At 41.4% G+C, this 17,408-nt stretch overlaps 1 protein-coding gene across 5 annotated transcripts in view; it reads right to left on the bottom strand.

Annotated features, from left to right (window-relative positions):
• Window positions 1-4,955: 4,955 nt before the first annotated feature.
• Window positions 4,956-17,408, bottom strand: part of ZNF462 (zinc finger protein 462) — a 94,039-nt gene continuing 81,586 nt past the window's right edge. For all 5 annotated transcript variants that reach the window (XM_027816149.2, XM_055698620.1, XM_014286367.3 and 2 more), the window contains 4 exons: window positions 16,606-16,829; window positions 14,071-14,200; window positions 8,903-9,017; window positions 4,956-7,662 (listed from right to left, as the gene is read on the bottom strand). In XM_027816149.2, coding sequence (XP_027671950.1) covers window positions 7,461-7,662; window positions 8,903-9,017; window positions 14,071-14,200; window positions 16,606-16,829 — 671 coding nt within the window. In that variant the 3' untranslated portion in view covers window positions 4,956-7,460. The remainder of the gene's footprint in view (window positions 7,663-8,902; window positions 9,018-14,070; window positions 14,201-16,605; window positions 16,830-17,408) is intronic.

Consider the following 17,408-nt stretch of genomic DNA (forward strand, 5'->3'; position numbering starts at 1 on the left):
AGCTGAGGAATGGGGGAAGCAAACATCATTTTCTAACCCAGGGGTCCTCAAACTTTTTAACCAGGGGCCGGCACGGATGCAGTGGCAGGCAGCCATCTGCGGCTGCTTGGTTCCCCCCCACAGCCCCCGGCGGCGGGGGGGGGGGGGGGGGGGGGGCGGCGGGGGGGCGGGGGGTGTCTGTAAATACCGGGGGCCGGATTGAGGACCCTGGGGGGCCGTATCCAGCCCGCGGGCCGTAGTTTGAGGACCCCTGTTCTAACCTGTTTTCCAGGAGGAGACTCCTATAGTAATGGCAAAAAATACCATGCAGCTGCAGCAAGATGGCTCAAAACCCTCACTTCTTTCTGCAGGCAACAAGCTTTTAGTGCTGCATATTACGATGAACCAATTCTTTTCTATTTCTGAATGACTACTTTACTTGAATCATGTGGTTTCAACAATCACATACCTGAGGTCCTGAAGAGTCTAAGCAGAGGAAAACATTTTATCTGGAAATAACACATCCAAGACTCATTGCTTTATGGATCTTGCTTTCTAATTATCTACTGGTTATCTAACTACCTACATGAAGACCAAAACTACCACTCCTTCTACTGCAACATGACTGCTAGAAATCTTGAGTGACTTTAGCCTAAATGATTCCACAAAAATTTGAATCATTTGGCCCAGCAGTTTAATACGATTTCCTTCAGTTACAGGAGAAAAGTCAAAGTTTCAGTTCAACACAAGCTAAATTAATTTGAGGCATAGCTGGTTAATATATTTCTTTCTTTAAACACTACTGAGAGCACAACAGAACAGCTGCAAAGAGACACATTTCACTTAGATTTGGAAGTCATGCATATACAGTTGGCTAGACTGAGCTAAGCTCCTCATTAATAGAAGTGTAAACTCAATAGATAATTCAAGAATCAAGCTGAGGCATATTTGCTTTTACAGCAACTATTCAAAGAGGCAAATTATTTGAGGAGAAGTGTGTCTCTTCTCATTCCAGCAGCTGACTTCATTTTTTCCTAAGCATCTTAGCTGAAATGAATCAGTTGGAATTCTTGACAGATTATTTTATGTACACGAGGAATACATTTTGTGAACTACATAAGAATAACGGAGATCTCACAGCTAACTTTAGGAAACCTTTTATTTTAGGATAATAAAATACATTAACACAAAAAATTTTTACCTGTCAGTTCTCATCAGAGAAACCAAGAGTTCAGTAAAACTTAAAATGGAATTGGTAGCAAAAGTACTTGAACTTCTGTATACTATAACATAAAATGAAAGTGAAAGAGGTAGGACTCCTTCTGTTTCTGTGCACAAAGCTATTATCAAAACAGATTAAGATGAGACTTTCATTAGGGACAGATTATTCCCTTCCTGCTCACCCTCATTGGATTTCTTGCTTTTTTCCTTCAGGAGTCAAGACGCTGAATTAGACAGGGAACAGAACTGATCTGATCAATTCTCACATTCTGCTACGAAAAAATAGAACTCAAATGCAGAGAGAAAAGTCAATAGTGCTACCTGACACTTAGCTGCACATTCCAACTGTTGCTACACAATGGAGTGCACTGCATGAGAAGTTATTTTCTTTTGCTTATTTTTCGTGCTGTTTTCCTCCTTTTTTTCCAAGTTGACAGAACTTTGGATTGGATTCCTCCAGCTGTAACAAGCAAGAATACTGGATCGACCACAAAAGCAAAGGAGAAAGAACCCCACCACACTGACACTATTTTATTGGGTATTTTACTTGATTTGTGGTATATGGTGGGAATGCTGGAGAAAAGGAACTGTAGGATTCAAGTCAGAACTAATTAAATAGTTTGGGCCAAGGTGAAATACAGAAATACAAATCAATAACTTCTCCTACATGATGGCCATTTTCTATGTCTAAGAGCTGTGTGGTGCTGTTCCCTGCTAATGATGCATATAAACCCACAGAGAAAATCTGATAAAATTTGCTTTGATTCTGCTATGAGATCATTTCCTTAGGTACATTATATGTCACTGAGCATACATTTAGATGGAAGGCATGCCTTTTTGTCAAAAATTATTGGACATAGGACAGGCAGAAATGCTGAATAGAGAAAAGTCCATGAGTCAGTGAGCACATCCTTGAAGTAGTTCACACTTCACCAAAAACATGGGCTTACAAAAAGTCAAGAGACAAGCTAGAGAAATCAAAGGTTAACAGAACACTGAAGAAATACGAAAATGTGAAATTGAAGTGGAAAACAGAGCTGGGAGGGAGTTCTGGAGGCCATTGGCTCAACCTCTTGCCAAAAGCAGGTTTATTGCTGACATTTGACCACGTCAGTCATGGCTTTGTAGGAGTCCAAAACCAGCACCAACAGTGAAGATACCACACGCTTACGGGTTGACCTGCCCCAGCGCTGCCCCACTGTCCCAAAGGAAAAAATAATCCTGTTTTCCTGCCTAAATGTCTTCTTTCTTTATAGCCAGACACACATAGGACCTGCATGTCTGATGAATCAGGCTTCCTTCTTACCGTCTACCATTGCAAAATGCACACTGTATTTCCACACACAGGTAAGTAACTGCAAATGCAGCAGGAAAGACTATGCCTTCAGCTAAGCTCTCCAAACATCAGTTGACCCAGAGGCAGCATCAACCTTCTCTGCCAAGGCTTTGGCCAGGATGCTTGTGCTTTGACTTAAGCCACCCAGCCCCACCTGTTGTTCACAGCATGTTTGCACCTACCCATTTATCTGAGGACAGTTTCCTACATAATGAGAAGACAATGAAAAGTTTACAAGCTGCATCCTGGAAGGACTGCAGGCTGCAAGGCTAAACTTTGTACTCCAGACTGCCCAAACTGAAATCACCTTCTCCAGCAGTGGCTGGTGTGGGGGATGTGGAATTAACTATGCTGTAAACAAAGAAAGGTTATTCCAACATCTTAAGCCTATCTTGGACTAAAACTTTCCCTTTTCCATAATCTTACCCAGAATCATTTCCTGTTCAGTAATCTTGCTGCTTTGGAGACAGACAGCTGGCTTTAATGGTGGAAAAGCCCTGTGTTATCAGAAAAATACTGAAGAAAGACTTCAGTGTGAGGAAGGGTGGAGAAACTTGGGGCAGTTTTCATTGAAATGTACTGAACCTCTGCAATTGTATTTAGATACTTTCTTGGAGCCTGGAGACTGACTTGTGCTGTTTAAGTTCACATGAAGTCTTCTGTGCAACACCAGTTTCCAAGATAACTGTGCCACAAGTATCAATGACCCTATCACTTCACAAAGAGCGACTTTCCACTGGAAACCCTACATTTCCAGACCTACAATCCTTACTTAGAATGGGCCTGCCAATCCTCTGTGTTGGTCCCTGAATCACAGGGTAACCTCAACTGCTCAACTCCGCTCCAGGGAGGCTGCGTATTTGCAAGGGGGGGAGATAGCAGTCTGTCTTCCCATAGCAACTCCTGCAAAGCCTTTGCACTGGTGTGAATACAAAGGCAAGATCTTTGCACGGAGGCCATTCAGGCACTGTACCTCTAGACCAAAAGAAAATGCCAGCAGTCAGCTAGCAATAACATGGCAAACATTTACCCAGACTCCTTAAGAAAAGGAAGAACAATGAGCCTGGGAATGCAGTGTGCACCAAACACCAGTTATCCTGTGGCACTAATGCTCCTTATGAAGCCCAGGGCTCCCAGTTATAAGTCAGTGAATTGACTGGCAAGGCAGAGAAGTAACATCAGTCAAGGATCAAGTTAGTAACTATTTCATTTGCCTTCTTCCTCCCACCCCCTTGTTGTATTTCAGTGCAGCACAGGAATCTCAAGGAAGGTGATCCAGTCATGTTCAGCCAGAAACCTAACGCTGGGGAGATTGAGGGCTTTGTTTCAAACTCACACAATCCTGCTGCTGAGGTGAACGGGATAATGCAACAATAATACTCTAGAAATCATCCCAAGGTCATTGGCTATGCAGTTCTTATTAGTGGTGTAACATTGAGCAACCCTTTTTCTTTTTAAATTTGTGGAAGTGCAGATTAGCTCTGGGCTAGAGCACACAACATGCAAATTACTGGCAGGTGTCCCTCATGAGCAAATGTCTCCAGAGACCACTGCAAAAAGGCAGTCTAAGGCCTAAAAGGCATCCATATTTTTTTTCTCCTTTTCCTCTGTAAACATAGGATAAGGACGTAAGTATTTCAAGAGAATTATTTTGACTCCTAGGGAGAAAGGCGGAAGCATGTAAAGCTATCAGGTGATCAAAGCTTTCATAGTGTTTAACATCATACACATTCAGTTGAGATCCAGTTCCAGTGCAATCAAAAAGCAACTTAAAACTGGAAACAGGACCCGATTAAAACACACTCAGAAAAAAACCCCTGACATCTTCTGAGTGTGCATTTAAAAATCTTTATTTAGCAAAGAAAGATTCCACGACACTACCACAAGCATCATTTTAAGTTTCCAGTGGTGAAAGGGGAAAAACTAATGGCTCTTGCTCCATCTTACTGGGTGTATATTCAACTCCAGTTAAGCACAGCCTCAATGCTGGAACCGGCAGGTCATCAGAGGCTGGAGCATACAGTATTCTGTAGTTGATAAAAAGACTGAGTTGCTAATCCAGATACCAGCCCATCTCCATCTACTTTGATCTTTCAAGACAGCCTGCAAAACTCCTTCATTTCTATGTTTGGGTTCAGGAGTCAGCAGACCTTGGCAGTGTGCCCTTGACCTCTAATGTATGTTGGGCTGGTGGATATTCAAGGCATTCTTCAGGGATGTGGTAGACCCTAGACCTGTGTGAGCAAGGAGTAGTCACTCCTCCTGCCTGTAGGTCCAAAATTCTCTGTGAAACAGGGAAGGAAAGGGTAGAGAGGGGAAAATGGTGCTCCCTCCCACAGCTGCCAATGGCAGAACCAGTCACTTGTGCAGACCTATCATCAGAGTAGCCAATAAAAAAGTACACACACACACAAGCAGACACTCTTAAAAAGTTTTTATTAATTTTCATTGTTTTTTTTTTTAAAAAAAAACAAACCCGTCAGTGCAACAGTTCAGTATCCCCTTCCTATCCCCCATCAGTAAGCAGTAATTTTAAAATCAGGAAATACCGAGTGCTGAAGCCAATGGGTTAGCATTTTGCTATTATTTCCTTCTGTCAAACTCTGAAAAAGTCCTCTGTATAAATTAAACAATGAAAAAAATGTTATTTTCAATTCTATGTCATTACAGTCAACAGAACCATAATAATGCATCTAAAATGTGTGTCCACAATATATCAGGTATACATTTTTGGGAAAAGAAAAAAAAGGAAAAAAAATATGACATTCTAGGCTTGTTAAAAGGATAATGGTCCCATATTTTTTATTAACAGGTTAGCAAAACAAAATCCAATGGATTACAATATTTACATGTTATTTGAAAAATTAAGTAGTGATAAAAGCATGTCACAATCATTTTTTTTTTCTTTTTCATTTTTGGTAACCATTACAAACACCCAATCCAGGTATGGAACTGTTTAAATACATTTGAAATGAGGCCAATTAAAAAACAAATACAGACACAAAATGTGTATTTATACTTGTCCCTCCAATGTGTTTTTCCATGTTCCCTCCCTACTTCAAAAAACAAAACAAAAAATCCCCAACAAAAAAAATCATAAGAATCGCCCTAACACACAATTGATGAATCCCCAAAAGCAAAACACCATGCTTCTCAAGTAGCACTTATTCCACAAATGCAACATTTTTGCCATCAATTTCATGTGAAGCTCTCTAGAACACCGTTTCCTCAGCAGCTTCCTATTTTCCCCCCTCCCCCTCCCACAGATCCCCCCCAAAACAAAAAAAACAAACGAAGACACATGCATTTCTAAAACTAGGTTTCAGTCAAGTACTTTCTACTTTTTGGAAAGAAACTCTTTTTTTTTTGTTCACAATCAGAACATACCATGGGCACCAGATCCTGTATTCATTGCTCAGGCAAAACTCCTGTTCAGTTTGGTAGGCTTTCCACCCAAGAAGTAGTGCAGGATCAGCCACTTAGGTACGCAGGTTTCCTATTCATTCTACACTGCTCCCCTCATGCTAAAAGCTAAGGAGGAGGGGAAAAACTTAGCAACTCCACCTTGAATCGAGTAAAAGTAGTTCTCCAGGCTCAATGTCGTATGTAACTATTTCACCTCCGCTTGCAAAAAGATGTGTTAACAGACACCCCCTCCCTCCCACCACACCAAAACAAAAAGAAAACATGCACACCACAGACGGAAGAAAAAAAGGCAGCCAATCTTAACAAAAAGTTACTGGTGTGAGACTGATAGATGTTAATATGACAAGCAACAGAACGGTTATGAGGACCTATGTGTTTGGCCCGCGAGCTGCATAGCTGTGCCGTAAGTTTGGTTCTTTAGTTTTTTAAAAAAAAGTTAAAACTTCTTTGTTATTTCCATATGTTTAAAATTAACAACAACAACAACAACAACAAAAAGTTCTATTCACAAGTTCTAGTCTCCTTTCCCTGTCCCCCCCTCGAAAAGAAATACTCATCTTACATGAGAAACTTAATTGTGCTGTATTTGTAACACCTCAAGCTGATAGAAAATAAACATGTGGCAAACAAAACCGCACAATCAGTCACATGAAATCTACCAAATCCTAAAATTATAACTGAATACTAACAAACAGCTTACCTGGAATAAAGGATGACAATTCACAAACAGTTATCTAGGAATTAAAGTCTCTCTCTCTTTTTTTTGTTTTTTTTTTTACTAAAATAATTAAAAAAATCACAGTATTTTAAGAAATAAAACCCACACTGGGATTTTAAGCACAATTTGTTTTCCTTTCTTTAAAACTTTTTTTCTTCCTCCATTCACCACCTTGCTCAGCAGTCTCTCTACATTTAACCACAACAACAACAGGTAGTACTGACAAATGCAGAGATCTCCCTTGGTTAATTCTGAGGTACTAGGAAACAGGTGACTGTTTTAAGCAAAGCAGTTTCTGTTTTGTTTTTGTTTTCCTTTTTTTTTTTTTTTCTCTTTTTTTTTCTTTTCTAAAGCAGTTGCATTCAGTCTGGAAAAGCATTATGTATTAAAACTAGAAAAACGCACACAAATTTGTGCGTTGAAAAGTTGTCCCCCCCCACTTCTTCCATGCTCACGAAGCTTCCATTCACAGACAATCGAAGTCTCCACTGCAAAGCACGATGTGTAATGTAGGAATACCGGGAGTTGTTTCATTAGTCCAAGATGAACGTAACTTCCCATTGTCAAGATCCAGAAGAAAAGATGCAGTGATGTAATGGAGCCACTTATTCCATCACTTAAATAACTTTAATATACACACACTCACACAGGTACCAGTGCTTTGAAAATAGATCATTCAGTCCTAAAAGCAGCTTTATTTCTTCCTTCTGCCCACCCCACCCACCCACCCCACCCCGTTCATCACTGTTCAAGTACGTTGACTAGAATCACATCAAATGCTTATTCGGTTTTGGCCTCCGAGTTGTCTTGGAGAGGTTTGTCAGCAACTACCACGCTGACTGCTGTTTCACTGTTGTGGGAATAGTCCACCACCATTTTCTCAATGCCTTCTTTTTCTTCTGGCAGTGTGCTAACAGTTTCTTCTATGTCCTCCTTTGGCTGGCTGTCCTCACTGCTCCTGTGCTTGCTTTCATTCAGTGCCCTGGGAAAGCCAAGCAGCAGAAAGCAGAAACACTTACAGTCGATACAGAGAACAGCAAAGCCAATCTGTGCATGTGACACGACGGAGAAACAAACAGACCACTTTCTAAAAAGGTGGACCTAAACAGCCACACCATTGCCACCTCATGTGCAAAAGGAGAGGCAGTGGAATGAAACTACCAGTGGGACCCATAATATTCTAGCTTTGAAACCAAATCTTTATTTGCTCTACACGGGGACAGATATGGGAGAAGAGGGAAGAACCCCAACTGTGAGCTTGAAATTTTATTCCCATTTTCCCAGTACCTGGTAAACAAGACTTTGAGGCACCAAACAAAGGCACAGGAAAAGAGTACTTTTCCCAAAGTTATTGAACCAATAAAACTTTTTATAGCTTGCAGCTTTTTGAGTACTCATATTTAGGCAGACAAGATTAAGAGCAACAGAACTAATATTTCTCTTCCCATCACAGCTAATCTACAATATTGTATTCAAATGTCTTCTGCACGTCAGCAACCTTGAATGAAATCGACGACTCTGGTCACCAAAGGCATCTCTACTACCACTAAGATCTTAATCAAAATAAGTGAAATTATTGTTCAAGAGACGCCTATCTTATCTGTGACGCGTATCAACTCACAGTGTGCAAACAGCTAATGAAAGGCAAGGATCTTCACTGTGAACTAGTGAACTTCACTGTACACATTTTAGGAGAAGTTCATTCAAATTGATTTTACTTCCCTTGAAGGTCTTGACATTTTTCTGTACATAATTCTTTGCACTGCTATGCAAGTTTAGCTGTAACCATGTGAAAGAGATATAACAATGAAGGGGGGGAAACCCCAGCAGTTCCTTCCCTGAACATTCTGTAGTAATTTTCTCCCATTTTTATGCTTCTCTGCTGGCAGGCAAAATCAACAGTACAGTCAGGTAACGTTAATCCTGGCCAAGTGGTATTCACCTTGGGACAATCTCAAGTTTTAGAATCACAGTTAAACTTTACAGTCTACAGCCACTCTGTGCAGCAGAGTCAAAAAGGATGAACAGGAACTTCACATGCAGAGACATTGCATGACTTATTATCCACACTTATGATAGACAGAATTATTCTTCAGAGAACTGCAGTTGCCTTCATCACAGGGTTTTTCAGGAGCTGAGGAATGGGATGGGGGTGGGCGATGGATGAATAGAAATCTACTGTTACCTGTGGCTGTTTGGCAAAGTAATGTAAACCAACTTACATGCCATGTCTCAGCACGTGTCGCTCCCACTCAGAGCCTTCTGTAAATGATCGGCCACAGAACTCACACGGGAAGCGTTTCTCTGGAGCACCGCTGTCAGGAAACATCATGGGAACTGGGAAAAGACAGCACAGCCCATGAATTCAGAAGTACCAGGGCAAGAAAGGCCCGCTGTGATCCCACTCTGATCCCCTCTGTTGCACCTTCTAATCCCTGAGAAGCAAAAGGACTTACCAATCAAATAACTGTTTGTGAAAATTTAACTCCCCCAAAGCAAAGTGGCACTGTAAGCCACAAATGTCAACCCAAGTCTTAAAGCTCCTCTGCAAGTAAGGGTAATGAGTTACTACTCCCTGTTCCTGTATTCCAATAAATGAAGAGACTGTGTAGTTTAAGTCAAAACCAAAACCAAGAAGTTTAGGGCTGAAAGGGCTTGAAAGCAAAATCAAAAACCCACTGAAGCCCACCTAGATTTCTTGTATTGGTAGTACAGATTTCAGGAAACAAAGACTTGGTATATTTACATGTGATCCTCATAATAAATGGATATCCCTTCATCATGAAGTCTCATGGGTTAAGTTCTGCATCTTAAGTGCATAGGTGTTTCATCCCATCCTAATCTTTTATACAAAGTGCTAGGGGCCTATTTTGCAGAAGTGTCAAGCACCTAGTAATACGAATGAAGCCACTGGCAGCTCAGGGAGCTGTATTTCTGAAAGCCAAGCTCCATGTGAACACAGCAAGCTTTAACAAAAGATGAAACATTTTCTCACAAATTAAGATGATCACCACACAAGCCATTAAAAACAATTGCATGGACTATCTCACTTGATTCTTTTGCTGGAAATGAGACAGCACCATCTGCTCAGAGCATTAATTCCTTAGCAGGGATTATCTTAAGCAAGAAATCAACAGAATGTCTTTCTGACTCCTCCCAAAAGACATAATAAAAGAAAAGGGATTTTGTTTCATTCTGGTTCTGATCCCTGCTCACTTGGATTTCTTCACTCTCAGATTTCTCTGTTCAAGATCAGCCTATGAACTTAAAATTGCCCACACATTCCCTACTATCTGTATGTAAGTCCTGTAAATGTATTTTTGTGACACATTTCTCACTAGTTAGCCTTTACTAAAGTTCTACACAGAATGGCTCTTAACATCATTTTTTGCTTTATGTCCCTGAAAGAAAAAAACCCACTCTGTATTTCTTACTGTCAGTGATTTATTAAGTGGTTAAATATCACAAAGCAAGGTGCTGTGTCAAGAAGAACACCAGAAAGTCAATCAATGCCATTAGTTGAGTTTACATCTGGATTTTAGTACCTTATGTGTGGTCCAAATTTATGAACACACCATAACACACAGCCTAGTCACAGTACAGGGAAGGTAAAAGTTTTAGAGGCAAATGCTGCTGTTCTGTGCGAGAACTTACCTAGCATATAATACACAATAGGAAGTTTATTCTCGGCCTCCGCAGAGAGGAGATAATGCAACACAGAGGCCGTTTTGCTCAAATAGAGAGGACTTGGGGTTGTTCAGCCTGGAGAACAGAAGCCTCTGGGGAGACCTTGTTGTGGCCTTTCAATTCTTAAAGGGGTCTTATAAGAAAGATGGACAGAGATATTTTACTAAGGCAGTAGTGGCAGGACAAGGGTAATGGTTTTAAACAGGAAAAGCGTAAGTTTAGGTTGAACATAAGGAAGAAATTTTTTAAGATGAGGGTGTTGAGACACTGGAACAGGTTACCCAGAGAAGGTGTGGTGCCATCATTAGAAGTGTTCAAGGCCAGGCTGGATAGGGCTTTAAGCAACCTGATCTAGTGGAAGATGTCCCTGCCCGTGGCTGGGGTGCTGGACTATAATCTTTAAAGGTCCCTTCCAACCCAAACCAGTCCATGATTTACACTTGCAACTTCCACTAAGATTAGCAAGTGCTACTCCAGTAAATCCATCACTTCTTCAGGAAACACTGTCTTGTTCACCCTACTTCCTGATGAGTTTTGCTTCTAGGGCTGTGAATTTGGGCTGCTTTCTTGGATGAGTATCAGAAGGTTCTCTTCTTTGGGCCTGAAGAAGAGAGGGAACAGACTGCACAGACACCCAACATCTCTGCAGTTTCCTGCATCACATGTACAGCTACTCATGGACATTTATTTTAATCTACTGTGGAAAAATACCTCTCAATTCCAGTTTCTGCTAAGACCAAGACATAAAGGTCAGTAAAGACAAACAGTCCTTCTGGGATGCAGTCCCTACCAGGGGGAGGCTGTTCTTTCCATGGTGTACGCCACACACCTTCTTTTTCTCTGCCTCACCTTCTTTGTCCCAGGTCAATATATTTTCTACTATCTTTCACAAGCAGCTGACGACTACCCTTTCTTTCATGTCCAAGACAGCAGTTTAGTTCTGCTGAGCTCTGCTGCCCAGCTTGGTCTGTTCAAATGGGCAGCATCTCTTCTTTGGTCCACTGTCCAACAGCTCATTTGGAGAAGAAACCCACGTTTCTTTGCACCTTCAGTACTGCACACACCAGCCTGAAGGCAAAGTGGTAAATCTAGCAGCTGTTTGACTCATGGGAAGAAATCCTCGTTCTGCCAAAGCCACAGATTTCAGAAGTTCAGACAGCATTTGCTTCCAGATACTCTGAGCACACAGAGGCACTCTCAGCAAATCCCACTTCCTGCTAATGCCACAAAGGCTAGAATTGTCAAAAGCAGCCAACTGGCATACTGGATTACGCAGGCTGATGTGGTTTGAAAGCTGTGACAGCATCAGCCACTGTGACAGTTGATATTTAAAATCATAGATCTGGTCCTCTGGTAACAGGGCAAACCATTTCTGTGTTAGACCTATCTTCTGTAAATCACAGGGAGATGTCAGCATGCAACTCTGCTTCCAACCATGCCTTCAGTTCCTGTCTCACTGGGACATTTCCTGAAAGTGTACCTTGCATCTTGTACCTTATAGTGGTAATTCACAACTTGTCTAGAAAAATATAGTTGATACAACTGGATCTTTTCTAAATACCCTTGCTGTGGTAGCCATACGGTTCTGCTGAATTTTCTACCTATTTTAGTATAATGTATTACAAATAATAATAGATTAAAAAGGAATAAAAATAACAATGGTGAAACATTGACCCTACAGACCAGTCAGGACACAATAGCTGCAAAACTTGGAAATATGCACAATTTTTTTAGACTGGTCATCTGGAAAAGCATGAAGAAATCATTTTAGTCTGTAAGAGATTAAAAATCCATAGATATATGTGAAAAAAGTACAAAATAAAAATTGTAAGTATTAAGACGCTATCCCTTACTTAACCATTGATTGAGTGATGCATGGGGATAACATTTATTACTCCTGCAAATTTAAATCTCCAGCACAGAAGGTGATACTTTTGCATTTTCACAGTGGAACCTAAAGCCAGTTTAAACAATGAACTTCACCTTAGTCTGTTCCCCTTCCAAATGTGCATTTACAGGGTTTTGTAAGGTTTGGCAGATAGCACCTTCTTATCCTTGGTCCAGATACCATGGCTTCAAAGGTCACTTCAGCACCTGTGCTTGTATGTAATATTAATGTAATCCTCACAAGGACAGCATGACTCTCTTCATCCCCTGCTAGCTGTGGGTCTATACAAAACATTAATCAGCCTGCTACATCTGCAGCTACGGTGAGCTGGTCCTTCAGTCAAATCATTACAAAATCGTTGCTCCAGCCATGAGGCGCCGAGGGTCGAAGACGTCCCTGAACGGACACCCAAGGATGTTTCCACCATGCGTTACTAATGTTGAACTTCAAAACATATATAGAACAAATACTCCTTTAAGTCCTCCTCTGAGTTTTCTTCTGCTCTGAGATACTGTGTTGAATATTTTTCATTAAAAACATAAATGGTTTCCTATCCAACTCACTTCATTTCTCATCTAAATAAAAGCTATCACTAAACCACTTGAAGTGAAGTGCTGGTGAAAAGCACAGACTTAATTTATGCTGCGGGGACACTAGATAAAAGCCAAGACACTGAGATCTTTCTACTAAAAGGTAAGAAGCATGATATGAACCCCTCCTGTTTCATAAACAACCTATGAATCCAGAAACTGGAATTTTTCAGCATCTGAAAAGGTGTAGGAAGACACATTTTCTTTTGTGAACAACTCCTGAGTGAGTTTGAAAGCTGAAAATGTAAAGAAAAAGGTAAACATGGTGCAGTGCCTTTAGTTAAAGTACATGGAACTTGGCTAACTGTGGTCGTCAGCATCAAGAAGATGACTGACCCCAGGACCCTGACATTCAGACATCACAGGGCTAAAGATGTTCAAGAGTTGCGAACATAATGCATTGGACTGATGAACTGTGCACCACAGCAGACTAGACAACACACCGTTTACAACAGATACTGCCATAACCTGGTTTTCATGGGGGAAGGTTGTTGAAAAGGAACAACAAGAAACCCTTAGTTCAATTTGTAGAGAACTTTTTCTCTGCTGATCTAACTTTGACCAACCCAAAAGCATTAGCAAGCATGTAGCCTAGCCTTGCTGAAGTTGGTGGGATTAGTCTCAAATATGAATGTAGGTACATATTTAAATATACAATGGTACAGGTGGAGCATGGTACCTACCCTGGCTCCAGAGCTGCCAACTGCAGATTGCCAATTGCAACAGGACTGACCCACTCTGTCAAGGAATGCTGGGCACAGTTAATAACAGCCCGTAAAAAAGTTTGGCCAAACCCCTTCATCCCTCACTTGAGCAATGCCAAGTGAAAAGTTGAAAGCTGGTTGCCAAAACTGAAAATCTGACAGACCACTAAACCACTCCACGTACTCACACAGTCTGCCAAGCCCTTATCTGTTAAGGGCAGATATCTGTTCTGGGCAGATAAGTCACAGATGTTATCTGTGTTTTCTCATAGTATGTATTTTATTAACAGACAGAAAACTTGCAACAAGGATTAGAAACACAAGATTCCTCCTGGAGCAGTGTCTTCACAAAAGCCCCGTTCTGCTCCTGCTGCCATGCCAGCCTGGCTTTATAGGAATGTGTTGTAGAGTCAACAGCTAACCTTGCTTGGTGGGACTGGTGGGGTATGTTGCAGTGCCAAAGAGTAAAATAAATAAATAAAATAAATAAATAAATAAAATGAAAAGAGTGCTGCACTAACCTCCGTCTTCAGTCTTGGGGCTTAACTCTTCTTTTTCTTCTTCATCACTGCTGGAGCTCTCTGTTTTCCCCTTCATTTGTTCCAACTGGTCCAAGTTAACCCGTCCAACCAGCTCAAAATTACGACTCACCTTTGAAAGAAACACTTTGTCAGCAATCAGCACAATCATCAGCTAATCAGAAAAATTGTCACTTATGCAAAACAAAATCCAGTGCACCCCAAAGCCTGCTCAGCTAGAGGTGATATGCAGTTACCTAATTAAATTAACATAAATTTCTTTTCAATTATGATTCTTCTTTTGCTGTTTATTCTGCATTTCTCATTTTTGCTTTTCAAAAAATAATGACATCCAGTAAACCCCTCTCATTTCTGTCTGGTTTTGATGTATCAAAAAAGAAAAAAACAAACTTCCAAGAAATGCAAAACACTTTAAGTTGTATCCTCCTCTTACAGCACCATTCAACTGCTGTGATCAAATACTGCTATTGCACATCCACACTGCAGAAAAATTCTTTGTGACTGGTTCATTCAGCTTCATTCATGAAAGTATGGGTCTTTTACTATGCACATGGCTGCTGTGTGCCACATACACTTTCACGCACTAATAACAGATTAATTTCCATTATGAAGGGCTGCAAAGTGCTTTGCAAACTGATACACAGACTATAATGGGAACACTTCACCCAGCAGCCAAATTCAGCTAACCCCAGGGTGAAACGCACTAGCTACTTCACAGCTCACAGCAGCAGAAAGGAGCAGCTTAGGGCACAGAAGTCAGGAACTCCACCACATCCAACAGAAACAGCAGAGGAAAAGTCCAGATTTACACTAGAGGCAGAAAGTGTGAAGCATGACCAGGACACCAGGGCTAATACTTGTTGGATGACAAACGCCCTCTGAGCTCATTGATCACTGCTGGGAAGGATTTTGGATTAATCTTTCATGCAAAGAGACAGCCCTCCAGCAGCACAGGCACTGAGCCACAGAGGCAGACAGAGTGGAGATGGGGGAATGAGCACAGTACACCACCTCCTGCAAGATGCTGAATGAAATATCAACAACCACTATTTTTATTTTTCATCCCTCCGTGGGAAAGGGAATGTGAATGAACCTAAGGAGCATGTGAATTAGACTGTAGTATATCTCCAAGCAGCAAACTATCCTAAATGCAGTGGTGTGCAGACTCCTAGCGCTACTCCATACAGACAGCTGTGATGAGGTCCTCTGACTTAACACATTATCTACTGAGATTTAAACAAACAAGATCACATGCAGGGCACTTAATTCAACTCAGCTCATGCACAGGAACTCATTAAGGAGCAACATATGACTTGGGTATCTAAGCCCAGAACTTGGACACAAATTAGCAAGATATAAGCTACCAAGGAGAAATGGCGAAAAGATACCCTAAACTACCGGCACCATCACTGCAGGTCCAGATTGGAAAGGTAAGTAAGAAGGGAAGGTAGAGGGGATAATCTTCCAAACCTGATGCACTGCGTCAAAAGAATGAGGAGTAATGCCTCCTGGATACACCAAGGACTTTGCTGGGGTGACTAGGAGGTGTGGAGCATCTCACATACTATTTGAACTGCAGAAGACTCCCCAGGAGTAACAGAGAAGAGGGCAGATAAGCATAGCAGACCAACTTAATTTTACAGTTTGTTTTTTGTAAGACAGCCAAATACTTGTTAATCATGGAAAGTTCTGTTGGGACTTTTCTGCTGCATAAATGTTTATGACTGTAAGGAAAGTGTCATTCAGTCAATGAAGTAAGAGTTTTTAGTGAGGACCTGGGCAGCTCAGCTCCAACAGGTGGAGGCATACAGCTGCCTCCCCTGGAAACACGACAAGGAAGGACTCTAACAAAATACTCCAAAACACATCTCAGTCCTACAACTAAAGTGTCTCTCAGCTACACACTTAATGGTTACAGAAATTCAAAGCTAACAGTCCGTGGAAAGCCTCTAATGACTGCTCAAAGATTGAATCAGGTCTGCACTGCATAAAAACTCCACAGTAGTCTTAACTTAGGACCTGGTTATACTTGCTGTTTATCTTTGCCTTGTTAAATGTAAACAGGGATGTATTACCCTCTTTGTTATTAAAATATGCATGGCATGTCACACTGCTAAAGTTGCCAGAGCAATCTTATGTTTGGAATCTCCCGCCTTTTAGAAAGGCTGAATCACATCGCCATAATATTGTTTCACAACCCTTTTTTCCCCCTCCTTTTTAAATAAACCTAGCATACACAAGAGCCTTTTCCAGATAATCATGTCTGCATACAACAGTCTACCAATTCTTATCAATATGAACAGCTTTAGAAACCCTTGATTATGAGTTCCTAAAGAAAAAACAGAAGTGAGAGAAAACGGAGGAAGTTAAGAACAGCATGGGATTAGATTCCAGATTTGGGGAGGGAGGGATAAAAACCCCAATGGCAAGTTGGCTACTCAGAGTTGACATGCAAGTAAACTAATAAAGCATTTGCAAAGAGTAGATTGCTACAACTTAAAACTATTAGGATGTTACCTTGTGCTCATCTCGAAGGTGAGCGTCCAGCTCCTCTGTGTGTTTGGTCTCATAGTAGCAGAGTTGGCATTTGTAAGGTTTCAGTTCATTGTGCTTCTCTATGTGCTGCTGCAAGCTCTCATCACTGGAGCATGTAAAGGTACACTTATCACAGCGGAAAACAACTCCCTGCAAGTACTTTGACAGTTTGGAACGGCAGACTTCAATGGGAACGACCCGCTCTTCTGTAGGGACAGGACAACATTCACTTAACAAATTTTATGAAATACCAGGCCCACGTGTCAACAGTTTGGGCACTACCACCCACACAAGGAATAGGAATGCTACATGGGTAGGCAGTCCACCTATAAAGGAATGGGAGCTAAGCTGGGCTGACAAAAAAAGCACAAGACCAAGTCTATAAATGCAGGTGCCCTCATGAACTGCTTGTTGGGTGAAGAGGATGGGAATGGAGGTTTTGGGGCAAATGAGACCCCCATCTCTGAGTCAGAGTAGCAGAGCCTGGGAATACAAACCCAGCCATAAATCAGCCAGTGCAAAAGTCCACTTTGGTTCAGTACTTGAGAGCAGCCAGGAACAGCTGCTAGAAATGTAATAAACAGGGAAGCTGCAGGGTGCTTCCCAATGCATCATGCTGCTGGCTTTATAAAAATTGGAGCTGGTATCCTCATGACCGCATTTAATAGCTACTCTCTGGGGACTGAGAGGATAAGCAAGGCAGCACCTTTTCCTGGAAGAGGCTGTGCAGTTCAGCCAGGGGCAGAAACTTCCCAATATACCCACAGCTTTCAGAAAGCTCAGAT

Source organism: Falco cherrug, chromosome Z (genome assembly GCF_023634085.1).
Source record: "Falco cherrug isolate bFalChe1 chromosome Z, bFalChe1.pri, whole genome shotgun sequence".
Classification (NCBI taxonomy): domain Eukaryota; kingdom Metazoa; phylum Chordata; class Aves; order Falconiformes; family Falconidae; genus Falco; species Falco cherrug.